The sequence below is a fragment of the Mastacembelus armatus genome, chromosome 10, assembly GCF_900324485.2.
Source record: "Mastacembelus armatus chromosome 10, fMasArm1.2, whole genome shotgun sequence".
NCBI lineage: Eukaryota > Metazoa > Chordata > Actinopteri > Synbranchiformes > Mastacembelidae > Mastacembelus > Mastacembelus armatus.
In genome coordinates, this window is record NC_046642.1 from 2,408,755 (window position 1) to 2,426,947 (window position 18,193).

General features: G+C 45.2%; 1 protein-coding gene across 2 annotated transcripts; it reads right to left on the reverse strand.

Annotated features, from left to right (window-relative positions):
- Window positions 1-4,870: 4,870 nt before the first annotated feature.
- Window positions 4,871-17,130, reverse strand: ccdc69 (coiled-coil domain containing 69). Of its 2 annotated transcripts, none has more exons than XM_026330823.2 (9): window positions 16,969-17,130; window positions 12,574-12,637; window positions 10,132-10,310; window positions 9,383-9,470; window positions 8,671-8,744; window positions 8,423-8,524; window positions 7,910-8,029; window positions 7,625-7,722; window positions 4,871-7,225 (listed from the first exon to the last, which is right to left on the reverse strand). In XM_026330823.2, the coding sequence occupies exons 1-9, from the start codon at window positions 16,987-16,989 to the stop codon at window positions 7,057-7,059; spliced, it is 915 nt and encodes a 304-aa protein (XP_026186608.1). In that variant the 5' UTR covers window positions 16,990-17,130; the 3' UTR covers window positions 4,871-7,056. The 2 variants fall into 2 exon arrangements, with proteins under 2 accessions (XP_026186608.1, XP_026186609.1); XM_026330824.2 differs by having other exon boundaries at window positions 12,574-12,634; window positions 16,969-17,129.
- Window positions 17,131-18,193: the final 1,063 nt, after the last annotated feature.

Genomic DNA, 18,193 nt, shown 5'->3' on the forward strand with positions numbered 1-18,193 from the left:
TGTGTTTGGTGCAGAAAATACCATCTGTGCTGCTCATTTGTTGTTTCCTCAACAGGAGAATCTGCAGCCAAGAGTCGTTTTCTAAAGCAAACAACTGATTGTTCAGTGTGTGAAATGTCAGAGAATAGTTTCAAACAAAAAAACACAACCTTGTGTTTACATCATGAAAACATGCGAGAGAGAAAACACTTTTCATTCTGAGTCAAACTGAAGGAAACAACAAAATATGAATCGTTGTCACCTGATGACGTCCTGTAGTTTTCATGGTGTCGCTCACTGACGTGCAGTGACTCTGATCTATAAACTGCAGGATCCACATCACCTGGAATAATCCTGGAATAATCCTGGAATATCAGAGACAACAGGGGCTTTAATGAGGGGAATCAATAATCAATAATGTGAAAGATTGTGATCTCAAACAGGAAGACGTGTTTTACAAAAGTCTGGGTTTTTTTGTGAACCTGGTGATTTTCTCTGGGCTGAACAGACACAGACACACACACACACACACACACACACACACACACACACTCAAACTAACACCATTTATTTGTTTGTGCAGCTGGAAATTGAGCAGAAACTTCTCACTGACATTAACAGATAAAAGAGAAAGGTTTCCTCTGACCTTTGACCTCCAGGGTCAATTGTCTTGTTCTGTGCTAATTGACCTGTCGCTCACACACACACACACACACACACACACACACACACACACACACACACACACACACAGAACAACATTTTGGTGTAATATCTTTTTTAGAGACATTTTAAAGCAACAGAAGCCTATTTGTTCATTTTTAATGAGTGTTTTTAAATTGACAAATACGATGGATGAAATATTTGACTGATTTTCATGCAAACAGGTTTGAAACCGTGTGAAACATTAACCAGAGCATTTTTCACTGCTGAATACTCATCAGGAACATCTGAAACAGCTAAGTTTTAAATTGTAAATCTGTTAAAAATCTGTTTCAGTTCTGAGACATTATTAATTTTTTTTAATTCACGCGTCAAGAGAGAAAATCTGAAAATAATTTGTTCACCGATTCACTGTTACAGCACCTTTGGTCTAACTGCCGCTCTTTGCCCCGTTTCCTCCTCATCCGCTCAGATCTGGACCAGGTCTGGATTATTGAGCCGACGACACACAGAGACAAACAAAAACACTCCAAAGAGACACAAAATGAGCTGAGGCTCACAAAGTAAATAAAAACACACACCAAATGAAAAGTTATAGAGACACAACAAGTACAGGTGGATGCAAAGAGACCACAAAGGTAAAGACCACGAAGACACAAAAACACGTAAGATTAGACAGAAATGACCATAAACAGATAAAAAAATCAAACAAGTCAAAACAGACTCACAATAATCTCAGACAAAAAGAAGAAAGAAAAAAAGAAACACAAAACAACCAAAAAGCCCAAAATGATCACTAACAGACGACAACACGACCGAACTCCAAAGAAACAGGGTGTGTTTGAGATTTAACTGAAGCTGGAACATTTATGAGACGTGTGAGAGGCCAAAGGTCGATGTTTTAAAGGACGGACTGATCCAGGGGTTCAGTGTGAACGGAGCCGGTCATCTTGTGTTTGCGACTCGTGTCCCCGTCACCTCTCAGGCCTGATCAGACGTCAGACCAGACCCTCGCGGGCCGGACCCGGAGTTTCCTGTGCAGCTTTGGGACCTGCAGGACAAATGCCAGCCCATTCAAGAGCCTCTAATTGAGGCCCGGGAGGCTCCACAAAGCCCCCCTGCCTCCAGCCTCAATGGGCTGCCCTGCAGAGGCCCGTGTGAACCGCAGAGCCCCTTTTTCCTCCCCATCCTGCTCCCTCCGCCCCCTCCACATGTTAATTAATAGGCCTTACTGGCAGATTTGGAGCCCGCTCGGCTTTGATTGAAGGCAGCCATTAGCATCTATTAATTTTGCCTCTGGCGTTTTATCGCCAGCTCTGAAAGGAGGAATTAAGTGGTGCGAGTCATTGTGAGGGCTCAGGGTGTGAGGCTGAGTTAAAATGTGATTATTGTCCCTGCAGCCTGGAGCCAGCTCACTGCTGCTAAGCCCTCTTGAAAGTGAAGGGGCGACTCCTCTCATTAGAGCCCAACAAGGGAAAGATATTAACAGGAAATAACTGCAAATTTATTTTTTCCACTTCTAATCTCTTCTCTTTATGTCGCACATGAAAAGGGCACTTAAAAACGTGAAGCGGGGACGAGTGGAGCGACGTGGCGACAGTGATGCTACACTAGTCGAGTCGATGGATCACCGCACAGCTTTCACTTTGTTTTCCCAAAAGCTCTGATTTAATTGGGCAGAAAGCAGCAGCTGCAGGAAGGTGAAACAAGCTCCTGGTGGTTTTAGGTTATAAAGACATGAAGCAGAAACTACAGAGGGTTCAGAGTTTTCAGACTGAGACACTTTCTCAGGTTTATCACTTTTAACCAGGCTAAAGGACAATCAGTGCAGACAAAGAGATTTATCATCGTCGTCATGTCGCACTGAGCTGAGAGTCACAGTTTAACCAGACTTGCTCATTAACTCTCAAATTGAACTTTCTGAATTTTTGAGCGATTTTATGAAAATCTTTAAAGCTGCTGCTCCTCATGTCTCCTCAGCCTCTACAGGGTCTGATGACCTAAACTAAATCCCACCATAAGCTCCTCCTTCTCGCTCTTTTCCCCTCCCATTCCACCTAAAGCTACGATGTGAACTACGGATGCCTGGTTGGGACAAAGTGTCCAGTCCAAATCTAGCGTTAGCTGACTAGGGAGTAAATGTGTCAGTCCAGTAGATGCTCTGGTTCCTGCTAATGTGACCCAAAGCACTGTTTCCCCAAAGCTCCAGTTCCTCCCAAACTCACATCAGACCCATTCAGTCCAAAGGTCCAGTCAGGACCATGCTAGGTGGCTAATGCTACCAAAATCAACAGGTTAGCTTTAGATGCTAACACATCCAGAAGGAAGAAGGCCCCATGTGGATCCAATGTGAGTCCTTTGGCTGCTTTGAACTCTCTCCATGTGAAAAAGCCAAAGCCATGTTAACCCTGGTTGTTGGTCTTTCTCTGTCCCACTCTCTCTGTGCTAAAGAACGCCGCCTCTTGGCTCTGGCAGCCACTGGTTCCCACTTTGAGCTGCAGAGACTCCTCCATGGCTGCTGTTGGAAACCACTACTGGCTTCTTCTGACCTTGGCCAGGTGGCAGGGGGGGCTCATTGACAGAGTGGACTTTGCTAACACAGGGTAGAGAAGCTGGAATAACAACAGAAGGGCTGTAGGTAGCAGAGAGTCATGGGGTGTAGTACAGCTGAGAGACACCAGGGCCTGGATCTGGGTCCCTGCAGGTACCAGACTGTGGGGGACACCTGAGTTCTTGCAGCTTTAAAATCAAAAGTCCAGCATGGGAACAAGATGTTTCCTATCTAAGGACTTCCTCCTCCAGAGGTCAGAAAGTCCATGTCTAATCACCATGTCACTGTCAGTTACCCTCCACTGGATTACCCATGGTGCATTTGGGCTTCCATAATAATCTGCAACAGTACATTTTCTTTGGCAGCTTTTTTCCAGTACTCTGCACAGCTGTAACTGAGGACAAAGCCGATTCCCCGACTCTTCAGGACAGTCCATTCGTCGTCTTCACACACTCTGCTCTGCGCCTCAGGTGTTTCCAGGTGGCTGTGAAGAGCCATGGGAACACTGTGACATGGCAGCAGAGGCTGTGACCCATAGCAAACACAGGAATTGTCTCAGCTTGTCAAACAGCCACTGACACACTGATCCCGTTACATCCGCTCTCACACACACTTGTGGTCCAGGGCCCCTCGGTGTCAGAGTCTGGGCCACACACACCTGTTCTTTCTGTACCTGTCAGGCAGCGTGACGTCACAGGTTAAATGTCGATGGTTACAGTCCGGTGAAGATCCAGCCCGTCCAGACTCAGGATGAATCACAGCCTCATGTTCCTGCTGTGTCTTCAAAAGACAAACAAGAATGAAATCACATTGAAAACCACACATTTACAACAATTCAGCATCCTATTGGATAATTACATCCCTCAGACCCAAGGGTGTCACCTGCAGTGCTGTCGCTGTTGTTGTGGCACCATCTTCTGGTCAAAACACAAAGTAGATGGTAATTTACTGCAGGTGGTGATTCTGTGCCCCCTGGTGGCCGATTACTGACTTGACTCCCGTGACAACGTGGAGCCTTTGTTTACTGACATCTGTTCTACTGTCACTGTGTTTTGTTACCAGCTACTACAGCCGCACACATCACTTCATCCTGCATCTACTGGTTACACAAAACAGACAAAAACAACGACAGAAGGTCAAAGTTCACTGCTCTCCGATTCCTTCAGCAGGTGCAGCAGAGGCAGAAACGTCCTGCAGGACCTTTTCCCAGTGCAGGAGGAAGCTCGCTGATGTTTGCTGCCGTTTGTCCTGGAATATAAAGGTCAAAGGTTGAATCCCAGCAGCAAACACATGAGCTGACCATAGACTATATAAACACACTAAGCCCAGTATGTGGATTAAACAGCTCAAACCGAACAGAACCACGTGAAGCTGGAACTGATTTCACTGTTGGTAAACAAACAAACAGATGAAAAACATCTGAAGCCTCAGTCAGAATAATCTAATAAATGAATTCTACTGAACAACAACTTATTTTAGGATTAATAAAAGTGTTTAAAGTCATTAATCTCATCCAGACTCAGCAGAGACATCTTTAATACTGAACCAAATAAATAAATAAATAGATTAGCTCATTATCAAACCCCCTAAATGGTTTGTTAGAAATGATGTGCAGGACGATAATAATTTTCTATACTAATCGTGTGTGCACAACATAAAACACATATATTACAATGATCCGTTTTAGTTGCAGCTTTTTATTCAGTTGACCCAAAAAACAAAACAACAAGAGTATTGTACCTAAGGCACGCTGAAAACAAACACATGAGTATGAAGGTGAGAAATTCAAAACTATACAACACTAGAAAAAAATACTCTCCTACACAAACTGCTGGTAAAATACTGGTCAAAGTGCGAGTGCATAAGGAGAAAGGTTTTCGTTTTGTTTTTTTTTTGACAATTACAAAAATAACATACCCAGAAATCCCATCAACACATTCACAGAAAAAAAAAAAAAAAAAAACAACCCTCAAAATGGGAGTTTTCACATCTTTAAAAAGTCATATACTACCAAGCTCCTAAGGCAAGGCAGCTACAGTGATTAGTGTCCTGTGATTCTTTCTCAAGTAGATCTGGATGTAAATGAACAATATGTTTTTGACATTAAACTGGAAACAGCTGTCAGTGTGGCAGAGACCAAAGGCCTCGGTCACACCAGCAGGATTTCGGACCAAAACTCTTCCTCTGCAAAGTAACTGCAGGGAAGGATTTTTCACAGAACCTGAGTTTGGTGAAGTCACACGTGAATTTGCATCATTGTTCGGTTTCTAATGGATCGAAACCGTGAGAGAAAGTCCAAAACGGAGGTGGAGGCTCTGAGCATTTCACACAACCCTGCTCCACAAACATGACAGGAGTCCACAGTACAAACATGTTTCAATTAACCTTTCACTTCGTGTATGGTACCTATGCTGCCTTCAGGTCCTAACTCTAAAACCGTAAATACGAGCAGCTGAGGCAGAAACACCGTTAGCAGACGTGTATCAGTGAATGATGAAGAGTCATGTTCTCTGGCACGTTATGTGAGGACTGAACAGTTGTACCAAATACTGTCGGTTTCACTTGATGAAAAATCAGCAACATACAGGATTAATCCTCTGAATTAAAGTAACTAAATGAGTGAAAATCCAAAACTATCAGCATCGACATGATTTAAATCAAGACGCCTTTTTATCGAGTCCTTTACTGTTGATGTTGAGGCTCAAACGCTTTGAAAACCCTGAGATCAGGCTCAGTGTGGTGGATTTTACCTCTGAAACACGTGTATTTCTATTTGTTTGACAGTATTTGGGCCACATGAAGGGAAAAGGATGAAGGTTTTATTTTTATTCTGAGAATAAAGTCTAAATGTCAGGAATAGTTACTAGCTCTACCAATTGAAATAAATAAAGTCACATTTCCACTTTATTCCTGACATTTCCACTTTAATTCCCTCAATGTGGAAACATCTGATGCTAACAAGCCTCAGCCGGAGCCTTTAATACCTTTATGGGACCTTAGGACTGTTGGGGAAAACCTGAACCAGTTCATTAAAAACATCATGAGGCAGGGCCATGGCAGCCACACAGTGAACACCTGGTTTCGGTTAGATCCCAAGACTCAGGAGAAGATTCTGATGTTTACTTCCCCCCAACCTTAATGTGAACCCATCACCCCAACCGTAACTGCAGGGGCTCAACCTGGCACCAGATTTACATCAACCTTTTAACTCATTTGTCCAACGGGGCTCTCAGTACTGAGTCTGAGTTTACAGTTAGCATGCCGGCTAGCTCGACAGGCTGTGAGTGCTCACATGGACCGGTGTCAGTGCAGCCCCGCATTGAGTCACTGCAGGTTCCTGGGGTTCCTCAGTGTGGTGCAGTCGAGCCACCACACTGATCTGACCCTGTGGGTTCATTACTTCAACAAAACCAAACTGCCTTTTCATTTTCTCTGTCACATCGTAGAAGAACGGGTCAGTACACACTCTCCTCATTGTAAAAAAGAGATAAAAACAAAACCTAGCTCAACAGACAGCACATTTACCCAGCATGCTCTGAGGTCCAAACTGTTGTCTGGCTCAGGATGCAGCTTGGAGCCGCTGTGGTTGCTCTTCAGTGGTAAACCTGTTCAAGTGCATAGAAGAGTAAGACCCGCGACCAGCTCCTGTTCTGCATTGATGTATCCGGGCTCCGGCTTGAAGCCTTGAAACGTGAACCCAGAGCAGCTACCTGTTGGTGGCTGGTAGGATGTGAACTCTAGTCCAGAGTCACTGAACACTAAAGCAGCTGCATGTTACCTTGTGAATTGTTGCAGCAGCTGCACAGTCAAACAGTCTCTATGTACATGAGGACACACCGGGTCCACGCTGAGGCTCATCACAGTCATCTGGGCGAGATCTCCTGCACCATGGCGGGCAGGTGGCTGGTCGGACACGAGTCTCGGTGTCGCAGCTTGAACATCAGCTGCTCTTTCTCCTGAGAAAGCTTCAGGTTTACTGCTGCCTGGCTCTCCAGCGCCCTCTTCAGGTCCTGCTGCTCTTTTGATAACTGCCTGAAAAACCAAAAACAAAGGGGGTTAAAAATGACCACAGGGCACCAAAGGAGTCCAATAAACTCAGGTGGAACCACATGCTGCACTACAACCAGATCTCCTGGGTCTTCTTACTTTTTGTCAATATAAATCATCTTACAAATCTCCTCAGTTTCTGCAGGGTTCACCAGGTTTAAGACTTTATAATACCACTATTTAATGCCTACACCAGGGAAAGGAAAAAAAAAAAAAAAAAGCTGTTTTTAAGGGTTTTCCATATTTCACACATATTCCACCTATAATTTTAATGTGAAGCTTGAAAACATGCGATGATGCAGATGTAAGGTGTCCAGCAGGTGGCGCCATGTTACTGGCGCTGTTATTTTTATTTTTCTGATACTCATGTACTGCAGCACATACTGGATGAGAGTCTGGCAGTTCTCTATCCGGACGCTCAGATCCTCGTTCTGCTGCAGGATGTGGATGATCTGATCCTCCAAAGCCAAATTCTTCTCCACCTGAGAACAGGAGGAAACACAGAGACCAGGTGCAGAAAGAGGAGGAGGAGTGGAAGGAAACACACAGCAAACAAAAAAAAAAAAGAAAAAGAAAAATTCTTGATGAAAGAGGAGTTTTCTCTGCAGGTGAAAACACCTGGACACAGTAATAAAAGCACAACTGTGAGATTAAGCAGCAACCACAGACCAGAGCTTCCATCTGCTGCAGCTTCCTGCTCTGCTCCTGCACACGCTCACTCTTCATCTCGATGACGAACACCAGAGACTCCTGCTCCGACTCCCAGAATGCACCTGGGCTGCCGTGGGCCTGGACAGAGGGACACAAGTCATCATGTGAATTTCCACCTGTGGCAGCTGGTTATCAACCAACCAATGAACAAACAGATTTCTTTCTCACGCTAATCTGAGCTGACTCGGGAGCTACGATCAGGACTCGGGAGCTACGATCAGGACTCGGGAGCTACGATCAGGACTCGGGAGCTACGATCAGGACTCGGGAGCTACGATCAGGACTCTGGCACTTCAGTAAATGTGTTTTAGAGGAAAATATTCTGCATCCACTGGTTTCCATGTTATTATGGCACCATCCACTTCATTCATGTTAATATATCCTGAGCCATTCTGACTAATGCCTACCATCTACACTGTAACAGCAGAGTTCATTGTTAATATCAGTACCATGTGGAATTCACACACACACCTGGATGTTTCTCTGCAGGTCTTTCTTAAACGTGGATTCTTCAGCTCTCCTCTTCAGCTCGTTGTAGACCTGCAGCTCTGCCGTCAGCTCCTCCACCTTCACCTTTGTTTACACCACCAACAACAAAATGACTAACTCTGACACTAAACAGTTCATAATGTGGTAAAAGTGCACACAGTAACAATAAACCATCAGGACACGTTGATGCTGTTTCTGTCCAGGTGTTTCATCTGCTTTAACATTCTCACCGTCAGGATTTTCTCCACAGCATCAAACTTCTCTGTCAGTTCACTTTTCTCCTGCTCGTGTCTTTTCTGCAGCTCTGCCAGAGACAGGAACAGAAACAGTCATGTAGCACATTTCAATGTACATTCACAGGTAACACACGAAAAACTGGAGACCCAACACAAACATAACAAATAAACACAACTTCAGTTCACATTTTTCTGTTGCTTATTCTGCAGTGTCCTATATTTGATTTTACTCATTAAAATCTTGATGTTTGACAAACACATTTCTTTAATCATGCAAACTGAACATCTGGAAGAAGAAAGAAGGTTTACACACAGATCACAGGGTTTAGTTTGGCAGCTGATTATCCGAGCCCCTGTATCGGACCCAGACGGTTTATCAGGAACCTGTTTCTAATATCTTTCCATCCACAGTGCAGTAAATCAGCTCAGTGCTCAGACGTCATTCGGCTCTCGTCAGCTGCACAATGTCGTCCATGTACGCTCAGCGTGCACATGCTAATTATAGAAAATCTGGAGACTCTGCTGTTCAAAGTCCACACACTTTGTCTTCTTCTGTCACGCTCAGGCATCTGGGAACAAGCTGACCTCATGTACGAAATATCCAAAACCTCGTGTTTAAACGACGGAACATGTGAATTAATGAAACATCGTCCACAAAAAGCTGTTCCACATGTGGTCGTGTACACAAATAACCTGCTCAACTCACCTTCCACATGTCTCTCATGTTCCCCAGTCGCAGTTTGACTTTTCTGTTCATGCAGGACGTTTAAATCGGCCGTCGTCTCCGTTTTCACCTGTAACCCAGATCAGAAGAGACTGGACTGATCAGATAAGGTCAAACTTTACTGAACACTAGGAGGAAAATGATGACGAAACATTGACGATGTCTGGAAAAACCTGAAAAAAAAAGGCTCCTTAAATCCAGAAGCTTAAATTGTCATAATAAATATTAAAAACATACGAAGAGAGAAAAACGGGTTCAGCAAAGAACACGTGAAAATGCTAATGTGCAAGAGGACACAGTCGAAATGAAACGAAACCCTGACTGCAGATTCAGGTGGTCACATGACTGAACTAGTCTGGCTGAGGTTCTGATCATGAAACAGGCGAACATGTGACCATGACCCTATGGTTGGTTCCTGGACCCACCTATTGGACTTTTACATGCTTCCTACACAGATGACGCCCAGACTGATCTGAAGTTCTCACCAAATAACAACAGGAGCAACTGTGGTCTTTTTACCAACATCAGCGTTTTTAACAAGCTGCAGACGAGAGAGAGAAGCCTGGTTGATTCTTTGTGCAGTGGATCACAGTAATCAGACCTGGAAGGAGTAAAGGTAAGAATCGCCTGAAACCAGAGTCGTCTGCTGAAAGAAGCCTGACATGAACCGGTCTGTATCAGTTACTGGTTCCAGTTTGCAGCAGTAAAGACGTTTTAAACCCTCTCCTCACCTTATCCAAGATGCTGAGGACGAGGGCGCACACCTCTTCATCAGCGTGGTCCTTCAGAAGCTCCGCCCTCTCTGGGTTCCCATTGGCTGAGAGCACTTCCTTTAAAATCCTCAGCTGCCACTCAAAGCGCTCCAGCTGCTTCTCCAGACAGACGTCCTGCTCACATGACTCCTGCTTCCCTGCACACAGACCAGTGAGAAGAGAGACAGTATTTCAAACAGAGAACAGCACAAAACTAACATGGAACTGACAGAACCTGAAGGTGGCACCTGTATTTTCAATAGACCTGCAAAGAGACAGGAGGATCATCCAGGAAGAAGAGGACAAACTGTCTGAATCCAGATGTGGAGGTATTTACGTCTACTTCTAGTCCTCCCACCTGGTTCTAATCTAAAGTCACTTCATTTAGACTGTAAATCTAAAACGCTAGTCTATTCTGGTTCTTGGGGGAGGGGCAATCCCAGCATACAATGGGAGAAAGGCCCCGGGTCCCCTCTGTACAGGTCAGCAGTCTGTCACAGGGCTGACACACAGAGAGACAGACACACACTCGCATTCACACCTACAGGCAATTTAAAGTCACCAACCAAGCAAGCCTGCATGTGTTTGGACTGTGGGAGGAGAAAACCCACACAGACACAGGGACAACATGCAGACTCCACACAGAAAGGCCCCGGGTCCACCTGGGTTCAGACCCTAATCCTGACCTGCATGTGTTTGGACTGTGGGAGGAGAAAACCCACACAGACACAGGGACAACATGCAGACTCCACACAGAAAGGCCCCGGGTCCACCTGGGTTCAGACCCTAATCCTGACCTGCATGTGTTTGGACTGTGGGAGGAGAAAACCCACACAGACACAGGGACAACATGCAGACTCCACACAGAAAGGCCCCGGGTCCACCTGGGTTCAGACCCTAATCCTGACCTGCATGTGTTTGGACTGCGGGAGGAGAAAACCCACACAGACACAGGGACAACATGCAGACTCCACACAGAAAGGCCCCGGGTCCACCTGGGTTCAGACCCTAATCCTGACCTGCATGTGTTTGGACTGTGGGAGGAGAAAACCCACACAGACACAGGGACAACATGCAGACTCCACACAGAAAGGCCCCGGGTCCACCTGGGTTCAGACCCTAATCCTGACCTGCATGTGTTTGGACTGTGGGAGGAGAAAACCCACACAGACACAGGGACAACATGCAGACTCCACACAGAAAGGCCCCGGGTCCACCTGGGTTCAGACCCTAATCCTGACCTGCATGTGTTTGGACTGTGGGAGGAGAAAACCCACACAGACACAGGGACAACATGCAGACTCCACACAGACACAGGCTCCTGTGGGCGACTGCAGCCATGTGCACAAAGTGAAACCTTCCTGAAGCTACAGGTTACAGCTGTTCATGTTTTTACACTGTTGATTTTACGTCTGTCTCTGCAGCTGCCAAAGGGTTAATGCCACACCTGCACACAGGTTTGATGTCACCGTCACGGAAAAAACACACAGACACACAAACATACACAGAATCATAGACGCATGCACGCACGCTCGCGCGCGCGCACACACACACACACACACACACACACACACACACTCTTCGTTCATGTTCGGTGACGTGTTGATTCGGACTCTGAGCCTCGAGGCTGAACACACCTCAGTTATCTGCAACTTAATGAGGATAATTGTCAACACTGGAAATTACTGAGCGCATTATAAAACTATTTCCACTTGGCAGAAAAGACCTCGCACCTAACAATGAGAGTCACAAACATGCTGCAGCCTGGTGCACTTTTAACATGCACACGCGTTTATGTAATATTCCGAAGGACTAATGTTTCCTTTGTGTTTTCCTAATAATCCTAAGTACAAATTCAGGTGGGAGCAGCGGCAGGTTTGAACACGTCTGAAGAGGAACTGATTTTTACAAAGAGCAGGTTTAGTTTTACTCAGCTGGGACATGTGACAGCTGAGACACAAAGATCAGACAAATCAGAGGGGGCATTAAATCAGCGTGGAGCCATAAATCAGTTGTCTGCATGGACAACACAAGGACAACATACGTAGAACTGACTATGGTTCTACTGATATGATCTTTTTTTAAAATCAGCAGCGTTACTCAGCAAAGGTGATCTTTTTAGCAAACAATGAATCAAGAAAATAAGCAGAAAATTAATCAATAATTTAAAAATAATATTAGTTGCTGCCCTAATCAGGTTAAAAACAAGATTTTTAATTGTTATTAACCAACTGTAAAAAGCTGACTGGCTCATTTCTGATCCTCAGACTGAAACCATGCAGGGACCAAAGAAGGTTCCCTGAGGAACTCCAGCTTTAATGTCAGTAAGAGCCAAAGTTCAACTAACTGACTGGTGCATCAAATCTTTAAAAACAGCTTCATGGTACAAGAAAACAGGAAGTGAGAAAGGAAACCACTCACCGCCTTCATCTCTGCAGCTCTGGTCTTTCTGACTCTTCTCCCCCTTCTTTCCTTTGCTTTTCTTCTGACACAACAGGTAGAAAAGGAAAAAAGAAGAGAAAATTTCTGTGATGGCATCAACAAGCGTGAAGAGTGTTGCAGAAGATCCTGAACTTTAATGGAATCATCATTAAACGCCTGAAATCTTCCTAACAGAGGTTTAATGATATTATTCCAACACTGCCTTTAAACACACAGCTCGCTGGAAGGACTCGGCCAAAGCTGGGACACCTGGAGGAACTGAAAAGATGGAAGGAAGCCGCTACTGCATCTCTGACATTTCCATTCACTTTCTGCTTTTCCCTCTGACACTTAACCACTTTGGACCAGTTCAGCTGAAACATGTCAGTAACAGCTGAAACATAGGTGTGAGCCAAACTTCTGACTGGTGGTCTGCATGGTTGAATCAGAGATCAGGCCAGCTCCACTACTCCATAGTGGAAAAAAGTCACAGCTGTAATGTGTTACTGCTCAACACTGTCTCAAATACACAGCGACGCTGCGCAGGAACAAAAAGATCCCACTCCAGGCCACAATACACCAAACTGCCTGCTGCGTTTGCAAACAACACACCCTGAAACGCTGCTTCACCCACGCCCTCTCAGGGTATAAACACTTCTCCTCCCCACTCTGACACAATAAATCTCTGTGGTTTAAACACGTCGCTCGCTGGGCTCAGGAGGAGACGTGGACTTCAGGAGGAGGAGAAGCATGTGTTCCTGAAGGCATCGCAGGGGCCCCTGCTTTTAAAAAGGCAATAAATCAGGGGAGAGATCTGTTTGCACAACTCTTCAGCTTCACGAAAAACCAGCAAACGACACGTCTCGTTTCACAGTGAGGAAGCTTCTCAAGCAGCAGCGTTACTTTGTGCAGGTGAACGGGTTTCTGTTCGAGCAAGGGGAGAATAAAACTTACAGAAAAGTACAAACATTTATAAACCATCACTAGAATGATGACTTCACCGTTGGTCGACCAGGACCAACCAGACTTGGAGCTAAACACAGGTGACCTCTGACCTGTGAGTTCACCCATTAACAGAAAGTGGTAAATAAAACTCTGACATTCCATATACAGCTCTCTGGTTTTACAGCAGATACAGCAGCAACGATCGTGTTCGGCCTTTATTTTTATTATTTCTGTCCGATGTTTGTCAGATCGTCCACGTCAGGAGCGAAGCAGTGAAGCCATGGATGAACTGACACTGAAGGAAACTTAAAACAGCAGGATTCCCAGGCAGGTCTGTCTCTGTGTTTCTGAGTGGATTCCTGGCGTTTGCTGCCGTGAGTGCTGTCCATGGAAAATGTAAGTCATAATGAAGCTAAAGTACAGGGTCCACATCTGTGTGTTCAGGTCTGACTGAGTTGTACCTTTGAAAGCAGTGCTGCAGCTGTGTCAGGAGTCTGTTGTCCTGCATGTCAGTCGCTGTGCTACCAGGTCAGTAACACACATGCGTCTGCACCACAGTGATTTTAGTGTTTTCCTCCTCAGAAGAAACACAACAACCAAGTATGTGATTTGCTGCAGGCCTGTGTTTCAGCTGCAGGAGGCAAAGCTCACACATTTTGATTTTAAAGATGTTTTTTTTTTTTTTTAAGAGCAGACAAACACATCGCTGTCTTTTCTTTCTGGAGGATTTTTTCCTGAGGTCGTCATGAGTCTCAGCTACGTGACAAAACGTCGCTGATGTGTTGAAATACTCTGCAGAGCTCGTCGAGAAGCGTTAGGGGATGAAACCCTCGTTTTATTTCCCTCCAATGTGTCAAATGTCTCAGGTTTTAGCAGCAGACAAAGAATTCACTGAAGCTCCTGCAGAAACTAACGGAACAGCAACACCTGAGACCTGATCCCAGACCTGTGTGGGGAAACTACTCTTCATGATCAGGCAGAAACAGGCTGTGATGTTAAATCCTGAAGTTTCAGATTCACCCACTCATCACTTGAACTTAATTAAAGCAGCAGTGAAGAGCAGAAGCTCCTCTGGGAACCACAGGGCGACTCCTGGCCTCGTGTTTCATCAACACTCACCGCTATTAAAATATTCCTGAGGATACCACAGAGGGTACGAAGTCTGACACCATCCCGCAGGACTCCGTGAAAATCAGGACCTGACAGTATAATAGAGAAAAACCTGAGCAGCACCTGGAGACGTGTGGAGGAAATAGAGCAGATAGGACCAGGAGAAATGTCTAATATTTCACAGACTGGATGTTAATGACACAAACTGAAGCTTCATTGTGAAAACACTGAGTTGAGGTGGAGACAGAAAAACTCTCACAGGAACTAAAAAAACGAGAAGTAAAGTTCCTCGGAAATGGCAGTCAGGAAGTTTTGCAGTTCTCACAACCTGAGCCAAACTTAGGCAAACTGAGCTCAACTAGAGCCAAACAAGAGCCAATCAGGGTCAAACTAGAGCCATACTTAGCCAAACTGGGCCAAAATGAGCTGAAAAAGAGTCAAATAGGGTTAAACTAGAGCTAAACTAGAGCCATACTTAGCCAAACTGGGCCAAAATGAGCTGAAAAAGAGACAAATAGGGTTAAACTAGAGCTAAACTAGAGCCATACTTAGTCAAACTGGGCTAAACAGGGTCAAACTAGAGCCAAACAGGGTCAAACCAGAGCCAAACTAGAGCCAAACAGGGTCAAACTAGAGCCAAACTAGAGCCAAACAGGGCCAAACTAGAGCCATACTTAGGGAAACTGGGCCAAACAGGGATAAACAGGGTCAAACAGGGTCAGTACTTTTCCCTGTTCTGATACACTAATCCTTTAAGAAGCTGTGCTGGTTCCTGTTTCTCAATGAGAGAATCGATGCTTTTCTTTGTCACGTGACCTTTGGGTTTTAACTGAGACCTGAAGACTTCACCTTCAAATGAAACGTGTCCATCACAAGCTCCCAGAGCAGCGACTGAGTTAGTCAGACGTCTGATTCTGTCTGAGCAACACAACCAAAACCCTGCAGCTTCCATGAAGAGTTGAAGTGTGAAATTCCTCACCAGACTGAAGTGAAGCCACTGATCTGAAGCTGAAGCTCAACCTTTGTTTTAAATGAATAATGGAAGAACACATGGACTCAACAACACGACCAACACAGAGGCCAAGTCACAATCTGCCTGTTCAACATCCATCAATATCGAGTTCAGGCGGTTCTGGACGGGCACTCCCCTCTCAGCAAACTGCAGTAAGACAACACAGGCCTCGTCGGACGAGTTCTGCTTCCTGTTGATCTGACTGTGTCTGAATGTGTCACGTCTACACGAGAACCGTGGTCACTTTCCTGTAAGAGTCGAGACAACGATCCTACGTGGTCAGGCCCGGTCACATTTACACGTCTGGACTGCATTAACACACGAGATGATGATGGACTGATGTAGGACGGGACTGATGTACAGCAGATGACCAATCGCCACAGTCCCACATTATGAAGCCTGACTGTAAAACCCAGTAAAACACATATTTTGTGACTTAGTGTCTGGACTCTCTGGGCCAGTAGTTTCCCTGAAGAGTCCTCTTGCTGCTGTGAAGGTTTCTAAAACCTCTGCAGGCTCCAGCTGCTCGGTTCCTCTTCATGTGGGTCAACACCCAGACCCGTCACGTTCGACCCTCTCCGTCAGCTGAAGCGTTTCACACTAAGTGGGTCCAACCAGAGGTGAGAAGGGACTCAGATAAAGCCGCATCACACCGGCACCTGTCAGGTCCTCGGACCTTATGTTGGAAACCACGGGCCCACATGAGGTCATTTTCTATCAATAACTAGAGGAAGAGAGCAGCTGTCAAACATACTTTTTATACTCTGTGGGAAAGTACTACAGTACTACAGTGTACTGCATGACTTGACACAGCATGTGTCTGTTTAAATAGAGAAAACCCTAAAAAAACAAAACCAAGAAAAACTACAACTCCTACAATCCGAGCTGTCATTTACAAATCCTGCACTTTGAAGTCACGTTGCGGCTCCTTTCACAACAAAACCCAATAAATATCGACCTAAGCTCATAAAAATACACTTTAATATTAATATGGTGCTTTTAAAGGAGACAGAAAAAACTTTTATAAAAACTGGGCTCATCTACTTTTCGCACCGGGGGATTCAAACTCGACGCCAGATGAGAAACAGATGTTCAGAGAGGAAAAAGAAAAGAAAAAAAAAAAAACGAACGTCCTGTTTTGGTTTTACCGCATTTTCTGCGTCAGAAAAAACCTGCGCCAGCTCCACAACCTCCACACTTGTCAGGTAAAACAAGCCACACGGAGCTTTAAGTCCCGGTTCAGCCGGTCGCCCCCGGCGGCTGCAGCTGCTGATGGACGACCGTCAACTTCCACCGAGTTTGTACCGGTTTCTACGGGACTTGCTCACCTTGCTGTGGGTGCAGCCCATGCCGCCTCCTCGGAGCTCTGCCGTCGGATTGAAGCCACTCACACTCCCCAACTCTCCTCTTTCTCCTCTTCTTCTTCTTCTTCTTCCTCCTCCTTCTCTTCTTCTTCTTCTTCCCTCTGTTGACAACTTTCAAATACTCCGGAAAAAACTCCCGTGAACGCACCGCGACGGCCGCCGGCCAGAGGGGGCGGGGCTTACTGTGCTGCGTTCATGGACTCCTAGTCATTTCTTCTACGTAGCGTTTATTCTTTCTTGTAATTTAACGAACTCACCAATAGGAGTATTATAAAAAAGTACCACATACAGTAGGAACGTAGTATTCTTCGCATACATGTACATTATATATTATATTACACGGGGCTCCGTATGAATCACAGGCAGATTTGGTAAAGTGGTATTTTCCCGCAGAAAGTGAAGGCAGCAGGGTGTCAAACTGTGACATGCGCAGTAGCTGATCTTTTGTCCAATTCAAACGGTTACCGTAATGTTGAGAGAGGCGGTAACAAAATAATTAGATCAGGTCAGGACGTGTTTGTTTATCCTGAAATTAAAAACACATTCCTGATGTTTTAAGCTGATTTGGCATCAACATGTCACATGTCAACACGTCATTTCTTTACTGTTGTAAGTCAATAATTACAGGTGGCCAGGGGCAACATGGATATATGGAAATTCACAGTATCATGTGTGACCTCGGCTCATAGAGCAAACACTCACACAAAACTTTTATCATGGACAGAGATAAACCCCAGTACTTACACCTGTACAAAATGTGTCCGGCACATTTGCTTTTGGTCACCAATGTGCAAAGAATTTTGGGATACGACAGGTGAAGCCTTGGTTTCCCGGGGAAAGAAGGCCGCATTTGAAGGGGCCTTTGAATTGGGTCGGCCTTGTGTGACTCCATCGGCCTTCGAAGGATGTGGATCTGTATCCTGTGCAAAACCCAGACCTGCAGATTCACTGACTCATTAAACTCTGCAGGTTTCTGGGTTTTTCCTTCTTGTTTCTGTTTTATGGGTGTTTCCATAAAAGTCTGAAACACACACACACACACTTTGACATTTGTATCTGAAGGCTGGGAAACTATTAAGAACATGAAAGCAAACACAACAAACAGATCCCACCCACACACAGTTAACCAGCAGGAAGTGAGAGACAGCGTCAGCGTTTAGTGACGAACACACTTTGATTTAAAGCTGCT